This window comes from Myotis yumanensis, unplaced genomic scaffold (genome assembly GCF_028538775.1).
Source record: "Myotis yumanensis isolate MYYU_CA2020_CCGP unplaced genomic scaffold, mMyoYum1.0.hap1 SCAF_22, whole genome shotgun sequence".
Lineage (NCBI taxonomy): Eukaryota > Metazoa > Chordata > Mammalia > Chiroptera > Vespertilionidae > Myotis > Myotis yumanensis.
The window spans coordinates 1,802,570-1,813,690 of record NW_027223773.1 but is presented as its reverse complement, the minus strand read 5'-3'; the positions used below and the strand labels follow the sequence as shown (position 1 = coordinate 1,813,690).

The window sequence follows — 11,121 nt, the reverse complement described above, 5'->3', positions numbered from 1 at the left end:
GAACCCAGGGCCTCGGCTCTCTGTCTCTGGGATGTTGGGCACCCACACAGGTGATGTACAAATACATTCGCTGTTTCCATTATTTTGTCTTCTAAGCTAGCCATTGGGTTGAAACTTTATTTGTTTATAAAAAGAAAGATTATCACTTAATTTTATTTATTTCTTCTACTTTCACATCCATGTTTAATATGGGGAAAATCATGAATGAAAAGAACATACAGTTAAAAGGGAAAGATGTGAATGAAGAAGCCCTGTGGCCCCAAATATGTGGCCAGTCCCACCCACTGCTCTTTGCCTCAAAGCTTGCCAGTCTTCTGGCATTTCCTGCTCTTTTCCACTATATTTCAAAGGACATAAAAGCAATATGTTAGCCTCCTTTTCAACTTAATCTTCTCCCAAAGTTGTTAACGCAACCATATCATCACTTACACTTGTACCAAGACAATAATTCTTCACTCTCATGAGATTAGAATACTTGGCAGTAGGGCAATAAACAGCAATGGGCGTAACCGTGTGGCTCTCTGCATACTCAATCAGATGGTTAACCAGTCAAACAAAACATGGGAGCTTAGAATATACTGTGGGAAATCGTACAATAAAAAGGTATGTGTTAAAATTGTCCTTTCTGGTGTGGTCAAGTGGTCACAGCCTTGGCTTGAGTACCAAATGGTCTGGGGTTAGACTCCTGATCAAGGGCATGCACCTGAGTTGCAGGTTTGATCACAGTCCCAATTGGAGGGTGTGCAGGATGCAAGCAATTGATGTGTCTCTCTCACATCAATGTTTTCGCTCCCTCTCCTTTTCCCTTCCTCTCCCTCCCTCCATCTCTCCTCCTCCCCTTCCTACATTCTCTAACTGGAGTCAGAGGTGAATCTTGGACTGAAGAATACTTGTTGTGAGGAAGAAAGGCAGTTTTCATTGTCTCCACCTGTAGGGTTTGAACTGTTTGACAGAGTCGAAGCTTTGCTCTTCTATTTGACAAAAATAATCAGTTATTTTAAAGCTACAAATCTTAACTAATCTGGTCAATGAACAATTTCCCTGATCCTAAGTCAATATGGGTTAGACTTTATGCTTCTCATTTTCTCCATGGCGTGCCTCTGAATATGTTGTTCCCTCAAAGAGAAGGTGCCTAGGCTGCCAGTGTGGCTCTGTGAGGGCACATGCCAGGGTTATGGTCTCATTCCCAAGTAGAGGGGGTACAGGAGGCAGCAGGTAGATGTTTCTCCTTGTAGATGTTTCTGTCTCTCTCTCTGCCTCCTTCTCTAAAGGGAAATAAAACATGTGGAAAATACTGAATGCGAAGAATGTGCTGAAATTCTTGGACTTGGTGGTGTGGTCTGTTGTGAGTTTACAAAAAAAATCAGTGCTGTCCTACAGACAGGACCCTACACTGTGTGACACACTGACTGGTGTCCATAGACCCCTAAGGACTGCAGTCGGGTGAGAGCAACAAGAGGATGAGAGGTCATCACAGGGACAGGCAGTCAGAGCTATTCCCACGTGAATCTCCTGGCTGAGAACGAACCTCACCCATCCTCAAGAAGGTTTCACTTAAAGAAAATTGTTTTATATCACTTTTGGGTCCAGTTTATTACTTTTCTAAGGAAATTTGTACAAGTACATGTCAGGGAATGAAGTCAAGAAATGATTCACTGTGAAATCACTCACGAAAATTTACAGATATTCCAAAACTCTGAAATTTGATATCTACCAAGTGACCTCAGTCAACTACCATCCATCCTGCTATTTCACTTAAATCCGAGGTCTCACTCACACTTGGTAAGGGCTCATTTGAAACCCCAAACAGCAGCGTTGGACGATCTGTGCTAACACACCCGGGGAGCCCACCATGCAGTTACTAGTCAAGGTCATCCTCACCCTGTGGGTCTCCTGGGCTCGTGGACAAGGTGAGTTGAAACTGATGGGAATATTTAGCTCCTTCTTAAGTAGCATTTGACCTTTATCATGTGTCTTTAAGGTTTTTTTTTTTTTAATCCTCACACGAAGATTGATCTTTCAATCCTCTCTCGATTGATCTTTAGAGTGAGAGAGGATAGCAGGGAGAAGGGAGAGAGAGAGAGAGAGAAAAGGGTAGAGGGAGAGGTAGAAAGAGAGAGAAAAAAGGGTAGAGAGAGAGGGAGAAAGAGAGAGAAAAAAGGGAGAGGGAGAGGTAGAAAGAGAGAGGGAAAAAGGTAGAGGGAGAGGCAGAGAGAGACATCAATGTGAGAGAGACTGGGTGCCTCTTCCCCAAGTACCAACCAGGGCCTTGGATGGAAACTGCCTCTGAGACATGTGTGCCCTTGACCAGGAGTCAAGCCCACCAGCTATGGGCTATTGGAGGGTAATTTACCAACACTTTGGTCTCTGCATTCATTAGGGACAATCTCTCACAATAAGTCATTAGCAGGAATGATGAAAAGTATCAAGACCGGCTAATTAAAAACCACCTTTGACCCAATTCATCCGTCCCTGTGCAAACTGGATGTTTCTACTGATTCACAACAGGGAGTGCCAATGTGGGATTATTATTCTTACCCCAAATCTTAATGATGGCTTCTAACAGTAGGAACAATGTGGCCTCACGGGTTTGTACAGTCTCAGCTGTTACTCTTTTGTATAGAGGCACCTGCCCTGGCAATGTTTTAACAGCACCATTTTCTTTCATGGAGATGATGAGAGTAGGGAATTACAATTTGTCAAGAGATTTATGTCCACTGATTGCAAGCAACCACCAGAAGTTCTTCTATTCTTAATTAATCTAACAAAATTCTCCCAATAGTATTTGGTTGGTCTCTTCGGGAAACCTGTGCTTTTATATGTGTCTCCTGGCTTTTGACTTCATACATTGGTGTTAAGTGTAGCTACATTATGAAGTGAAAACTAAGATATGTAGACTGGACTGCACTGGTAACAGGAAAATCTGATTTATAGATATAGCAGATTAAAATGTGAGAGAAAATAAATGTACTTTTTATTTTTAAAATATAGTTTATTGACTTCAGAGAGAAAGGGAAAGGGAGAGAGAGTAGAAACATCAATGATGAATGAAAAAGAATCCTTGATGCGCTCCCTCCTTCACACCCCCTCCTTGGGATCAAGGCCCCAACCAGGCATGTGCCCTGACCAGGAATTGAACCATGATTTCTTGGTTCATAGGTCAATACTCAACCCCCAAGCCACACCGGCCTGGCAAAAAAAATGAACATTTTTTTTCAGGTTCATTTGAGGTTAGTGTCAATTAACATCAACCTCTGGAGACATAATTTACTGAACACTTGTGTCTAGAAGGTCACATATATTTTCTACTAGTTTTAATATAATCGTTGCTGATATATATGTAAGGACAGGGTGCTTGTTTGAATGCCCTTTTACCCTTTGGAAAGAACAAAAACATGATATTTGCTTTATTCTCATGTCCTTGATGATTTTCATGTGATTTCTGCATAATGCGCATGTCCTTTTACTTTTCAGAAATAGCATGTGACCCGCCAAGAATTGCAAACAGTCACTACCTTCCTAAAAGGACCAATTACGGACTGGGACAAGAAATCACGTACTACTGTACAAGTGGCTTCTTCCCTTCCTCCCGGGGAAATACTGCAACATGTACTGACAAAGGCTGGGATCCTCCTCCAAGATGTAGCTGTAAGTTCCCTCCATATCTTCACCTGCTTCTTAATTCTGCAATTACTTCTCTTAAACTTAAAAATACAGGGGATCCATCTGACCAGCGTGGCTCAGGGGTTGAGCATTGACCTGTGAACTAGGAGGTCATGGTTCAATTCTTAGTCAAGGAACTTGCCCAGTTTGGGGGCTCAATCCCTAGTGTGGGGTATTGCAGGAGGCAGCAGATCAATGATCCTCTCTGTTCATTGATGTGTCTCTATCTATCTATCTATCTATCTATCTATCTTTCTCTCTCTTCTCTCTCTCCCCTTTCCCTTCCTCTCTGAAATCAATTTAAAAAACTAAAAATTAAAAAATAAAGGGGACCTAAGAGGTCCAAATCTTTGCCTCACTGAGAAGGTAAAGCAGAGGGCTTCAAGGCAGTCTTTGGTTTCGACCTTCACTCAAGGGAGGGGCACGGGGCTCCCTTGTGTGAGGGGATGAATGTGGGAGACATTGTGCACTTTCTAAAGCCCCACCTGTCACACACGCCCCTCAGTCCACAGGGCACTTCATTCCTGGGGGGCTGCCCCTTTTCCAGTGTTTTCTGTCTCTACAATCTCATTGCTGCTCCTTGTGTATCAGCTCATTGGAAAAGGGGCCCACACTTCAGCTGGATCTTCCATGGATGACAAATGAAAGGACACACATAACAGGTCAGTGGCCCAGTGTTCATTCAAGGCCAAGGTCAAATGAATGTGGACAGTCAGGTGCCTTAAAAGAGGAGGCCATGACCACTGTGACACAGAGCTCAGTGTCCATAACAATGACAAGGAGAGTGATGATTTATGTAGATAAAATATCATTTAAGTAATCATGATGTAGATAATGATTTGATATTTGTAAATATTGTGAAATGATCAGAAAACAAGTGTTATTCACACCATCTGAAGAGTATAATTTTTCTTGTCCTAGAAAGCCTAATGCAGTGAGTGTAATTAGGTGCATATGAGAATATAATTCATCAATGAAACAATGTATCTCTCATTACATTTTTATTAAGGTAAAACATTACTTGTACTGTGTTTTGTTTGTTTTAATTGCTAGTAAATCCCTGTGAATTTCCAGAAATAAAGCATGGACTCCTATACAAGGAAGACAAATATAAATCATACTTCCCAGCACCGATAAAACAATGGTTTTACTATTCCTGTGATGAAAACTATGTGACTCCTCCTGAAGATTTCTGGCATTACATTACTTGCACACAAGACGGATGGACCCCGGAAGTGCCCTGCAGCAGTAAGTGAACCTCTCTGTGTTGTGCACGTGGCAATAGTTCAGAGTTCAGAGAGCAACACATGAGCACCGCTAAGCCTGTGTGGGAAAAATAGGTCAAGGGAAGAGTTCTATGAGCAGAAAGACCAATACAGATATTTTCTTTTACGAAAGGTCCCTCATTAAAAACATGGGAGATGAAAAAAAAAAAAGACTTTATTACAATGTTGATATCATTTATTCATAGTTTAATTGTGAAAACTACAGATAAATCATCTTCAATCTTGGTTTTCTTTTTCAAACACATTTACTAGCAACTTTCGTTGTACTTAAGCTGCCTGTTGGAGTGCTTATACATTCTAGTTTAAAGATTGTAACGGAGGTCCAGTGCGGAGAGCCCTTCATCCTGGGAAACGGGGTGTGGTCGGTAAGGGGGGCCGCCCCCTTGCCCTTCAGGGAACCCACATTTGGGGGAACCTGGTGCTAAGCCTTTCCTAAACCACAGGCTTCTAGGTCGGGGTTTCCTAGGTAGCAGAGCAGCTCCCTCCTGTGATCTATTGAAAGTCAGCCCTGGACACAAGGGTTTGTCTCCCTCTGGCCTCTCTTCCTTCCCAGGCAGGGGCGGCCATCCCCCTCCGGGCAACCAAGGGAAGGAAGGGGAGGGGAATGGCTTCGGCATCCGCGTCCATTCACCTTCCTTTCGCGCCCAGACCAGCCAGCTGTGGCCTCCTCTCCCGAATCCCACTGTGGCCTTGGGGCCCGGGCTGGGCAGGGAGGAGGGGGTGGGTGACGGCGGATGCCATCCCTTTCCAAGTGGGGCCAAGGGCCGGCTCCCCCAGCTGTCGACCAGCACTCCCCCACAATGGGCGGCCAGGAGAAATGTTGCTTGGTGGCTCTGGTCGACCAGATGGCTGAGCCTGGACTTAGTCTCTGGCCATAATGAGGAGAGATTGGGTAGACCAGATGTCTTGGCCGCCCGGACTTTGACTCTAGCGGTAGGTGAGTGATTGGGTTGACCAGTAGTCTGCGGAGAAGAGAGATTGAAAACTATGGACTGGTGGTTGCGGGGGGGGGGGGGGGGGGGGGGGGGGGCGGGCCAGGGGCGGGGCCACGGCCAAAGAGCAAGTAAATGGTCACAGAACTTTAAAAATAAATAAATAAAGAAGATTGTAAAGATGACAGTCTGTTCGAGGCAACTCTGTCAAACTACAGCAGGAAGGCCGGGGAGGGGGGGGGGTGGGGGCGGGGTAGGGGGGGTGGTAAGAGATCAACCGAACGACTTGTATGCATGCATATAAGCATAGCCAATGGACATAAGACACTGGGGGGTAGGGGAGGCCAGGGGATTGTCAAGGGCGGGGGAAAAAAAGGAGAAATATGTAATACTCTTTGTAATAATTTAAGCAATAAAAAAAATATTTAAAAAAAGATTGTAAAGATGATTTTTAATCTATGACTACATTTATTCGTTTTTCTGATCATTGTGTAATCCTCAGGAAAGTGTGTTTTCGATGATTTGGAACATGTACGTTCTCCATCTAAAGAACAAAGATTGTTACAGGGACAGTCTATCAAAATTGATTGCGATCCCGGCTACAGTCTCTCAGACCCACAGAGCACAGTGACCTGTACGGAGAATGGCTGGTCCTCGCCTCCCAGATGCATCAGTAAGTGAACCTCCCTGATGTCCAGTCCATTTGCGATTTTCTAAAACCACACGTATCACCATGGAAAGTTTAATGTGTCAACTCTCAAGGTGAATGTGCCAGGCCTTCTTGGCTTTAAGACAAAGGCCAACTTCATTTCCTGTTCCAAATGTGTGTGCAGAGTTTTAAATTTTTGATAACAAATAGGTCGTTAATTTATTGCAGTCAGTGACAGTGAGCAATCAGTCATGAATATTGTGAAATACTGTTGAGTGAAACAGATTAAGACCATGTACTGTATGTGTTCATTGAAGAAGCATCGAAAATGTCATTTAAATTAAAAATGAATACTCCTCGCCGAAACCGGTTTGGCTCAGTGGACAGAGCGTCAGCCTGCGGACTGAAGGGTCCCAGGTTCGATTCCGGTCAAGGGCATGTACCTGGGTTGCGGGCACATCCCCGGTAGGAGATGTGCAGGAGGCAGCTGATCGATGTTTCTCTCTCATCGATGTTTCTAACTCTCTATCCCTCTCCCTTCCTCTCTGTAAAAAATCAATAAAATATATTTTTAAAAAATAAATTAAAAAAATAAAAATGAATACTCCTCTTGCCCAATGTCAATATATATATTGCTGTCAACCATTTCACCTATGATTGTATGTGTTCATGCTATGAGGATATAAATGAAGATTCTCATATGCAGTCATATCTGTCTTTTACATGTTAAGTACACAGGATTCTATAAGTCATTTTGTGGGTGTTTAGAAATAAGAGAATAATTGTTATGAACATGGAATTATACATCAGGATATAATAGAGCTGATCTTTCAATGGAGTGTTCTTACACGTGTGTATCAAAGCAGTGATCACTGACTTGAACTGGGAATTCAGGAATCTACTGAGCGCCGTGGTAACAACAGCCTGAGCACCTAAAGGAGCCTCTTCATCCTGCTTTCCCTACACCCGGTACACGGGTTGAAATACTTACTATTAATTCACTCAGACTAAGAACATTTATAGATATTAAACTAAACTATATGCAATAGAAAGCGGGCAAATTAACTTAAAAAGCACACAAAGAGATATCAGTTCTTACATTTAAAAATATTGTTCTCCATTTCATGGACTCCCTTTAGTGAAAAAGCTGTACCCTTTGCAATTCCTTTTTAAAATCAGTGTGGATAAACTTTCAGTTCTGGGAATCATTAGGGAAAGGAGGGTGTTTTATATAAACACATGGGTCATATATCCAAGGACTACAGTCTTTCTCTAAGACTCACACTCTTAGTGTTAGTATGTCTGCTATGTAAATACATACATTGCCTCTTACATTCTCAAATGGTGTTGTCCTTCAAATGATAGCATCATATCATGATAGTAGTGTAATTTAGTAACAGCCAGTGACATATCACAGTTAAAAATAGGTCAGACCAAAGGTTCCTAACCTGTATTTAGAGGTTTTGAAAGGTAGGAAAAAAGGATGAGTAAGGAAATCTATCCTTCATGTTATATAACTCTTCCAGGCCAGAACCACACTGAATCAGAGTTGTCAGATGATACATCACTTACCTACACACTGATGGTAAAGTTTAGTATTGCCAGGATGAGATTTTCTTAGCTGGATTCTACATGATATGGCATTAGAAATACAATGGTCACCTTTATTTTGCTTTAGAACATTGTGACATGCCAATATTTGGGAATGCCACAGCCATAATCACTGGAAAACCATTTCGACCCGATGACATGTTGGACTACCAATGCCTGGATGGCTATGAAAACAGAGATGGAAGCAAAAAGGGTTCCATGGTGTGTGGTGAGGACGGCTGGTCCCACTTGCCAACCTGTTTTAGTAAGTTTTTTGATTCCAGCTTTTCCTTTTCCAAGAATTGAAAAGTCTACATGTATGGAGTCCTTGCTTGAGTGTGGGGATCTAAGGCATTCTTAACACACAAGGGTTAAAATGCAAAATAAGGATAATACTTCTTATGCAGCTTTATAGAAATAGTTTTCAACAAAACTACAATTTGTTCTTCAACATTTAAAATGCTCTTTTTCAGAATCTTCAGACAAGTGTGGGCCTCCTCCAGGGATTAGCAATGGCGACATCACCTCCGTCACATTAAAAATGTATCAGCCGTGGTCAACAGTGAAATACCAATGCCAAGCGTACTATCAAATTCAGGGTCCTAAATATGTAACCTGTAGTTATGGAAAGTGGTCCAAACCCCCGAGGTGCATAGGTAAGTTCTCAAGATTCTTCTGGATCCTGAGACCATGAGGGTGATGTTGATGAGCTCGCCTGTGGTCTACTAGTCATGCAGTCAGAGTCTAGAACTGTGCTCACCAACAGCTCTCCTGCTCAATGTTTCACATTCGGAGACTCGTGTGTAGGGCTATGAGCCTGGAGAATCCCTATGTGAACAATGATAAAGGTCCTTTAAACAGGAACATTGGGAGAGGCTGATTCTGATACATTAGCTGACCCCACTGTGGACCCTACCTGACTCATCCTCTCCTGTGTATGTGTCCCCTTCTGCGGAAGATCACAGCAAACCCAGTAAGTCCAGGACTGGAAATCAAAGTTACCTTACCCAAGTCAGAATAGTCTAGAAATAGTGCCAACCTAGATTTTATGGGAGGGAAAGTGTTGCATTTCAAAGATAAATTCTAAACCTGAAGTTGAAATGATTGAGTAGATGGACATGTCTAACACATGTCTCCCAGCACAAGCAAGACCTGCTCCCACAACCTAGAATAGGAAGCAGTCTTCATTATCTGGGAACATCAAATCAGTTCGGTGAAGGAGCTAAGACTGTATTTGAGTCTTGGAATTGAAACACGCAGAGAGCATTTAAGATCATCAAAGGCAACCTCCAACATCATGTAAAAAATTACACAGACATATGGTCTATTAAAGCAAGGAGGTAAATTTTGCTTGGAGTAGTAAAGTTAGAAAGGGAAGATCAGAATATGTGTTTTGGCAGGTGTGTGGAACTCACATAGTGTATACTTCTGAATGTACTGGGAAACATTTCAAAATATCTGGATATGAAGAGTCATCTGGGTTATTCTATCATGTTTCATCATGTAATAGTTAATGGGATGTGTTGGAACAGAACTTTTAGCTATGTCTAAAGCCTTATCTATGACAGTGATGGCTGAACTAGAATATAAAATACTTGCATCAAGAGAAGAGAAATAGGAGTCCATGATATCTTCAAATTTTGACATAAGAAGAGTTGAAATATTGCCATATGCAGCAACATGGATAGACTTTGAGAATATCATGCTAAGTGAAATAAGTCAGACAGAAAATATGTGAACCATTGATTTCACTTATATGTGGGATATAAAATTGAAACCAACAAATGAACAAATAAGAAGAAGAAACAAAATCTCACAGACAAAGACCACACTGTGGTGGTTACCAGAGGCGAAGTGGGTGGGGCAGTAGCAGAGGGTAAATACATGGCAGTGAAAAATGATTTGATTTTGGGTGATGGGCACACAATGCAATATATAGGTAATGTTTCATAGAATTAATCATTCAAAGCCTATACAATATAATTCACCTATATCACCCCATAAATATCATTTTTTAAAATATAAATTAAAAATTTTAGCATGTATTAAGTTCTACAGTGAAAGAACAGTTTGCCCGTAGAAAAAGGAAAAGGTCTGAAACTTTATTATAATACTAGAAGCCCATTGCCCAAAAATTTGTGCACTTTGTGGGGGGGAGGGGGGCCTCAGCCCATCCTATGCCCTCTCATAGTCCAGGACCCATCAGGGGACGTCCACCTGCCAGCTTAGGCCTGATCCCTTGGGGGATCAGGCCTAAGCTGGCAGTCAGACATCCCTCTGGCAGCTCCGGATGTCCAACCTTGGATCTGTCCTTGGGGGCTGTCCAACTTATGGCTTAGACCCCGATAGGCCCTGATTGCCGGTCAGGCCTAGGGACCCTACTCATGTACGAATATCGTGCACTGGGCCTCTAGTTTGTTTATAAAAAGAAATATTACTAATTGCTTTTATTTATTTCTTCTACTTTCAGATCCATGTGTATTATCAGAAAAAATCATGAAAGAAAAGAACATACAGTTAAATGGGAAATATGACAAAACCTATTTTATAAAATCAGGGAATAGTATTGACTTTAAGTGCAAAGCAGGACTCAAGGCAGTGACGTCAGTGGAGTCATTTCAAGCCTTGTGTCTGGAAGGGAAAATGGAGTACCCTACGTGTAAATGAGGAAGCCCTGTGGCCCCAAATATGTGGCCAGTCCCACCTACTGCTCTTTGCCTCAAAGCTTGCCAGTCTTCTGGCATTTCCTGCTCTTTTCCACTATATTTCAAAGGACAAAAAAGCAATACGTTAGCCTCCTTTTCAACTTAATCGTCTCCCAAAGATGTTAACGCAACCATATCATCACTTACACTTGTACCAAGACAATAATTCTTCACCATCATGGGATTAGACTACTTGCCAATAGAGCAATAAACTTCAATGGAGGTAACGGTGTGGCTTTCTGCCTATTGAATCGGATGTTTAACTGGTCAAACAAAACACGTGAGCTGAGAATATA

The 11,121-nt window shown here is 42.2% G+C and overlaps 1 protein-coding gene across 1 annotated transcript; it reads left to right on the top strand.

The window, feature by feature from the left end:
* The first annotated feature begins 1,794 nt into the window (after positions 1-1,794).
* LOC138999211 (complement factor H-related protein 3-like) lies at positions 1,795-11,121 on the top strand. Its single transcript, XM_070401295.1, has 7 exons — positions 1,795-1,910; positions 3,475-3,648; positions 4,717-4,911; positions 6,384-6,554; positions 8,209-8,385; positions 8,594-8,776; positions 10,591-11,121. The coding sequence occupies exons 1-7, from the start codon at positions 1,853-1,855 to the stop codon at positions 10,785-10,787; spliced, it is 1,155 nt and encodes a 384-aa protein (XP_070257396.1). The 5' UTR covers positions 1,795-1,852; the 3' UTR covers positions 10,788-11,121.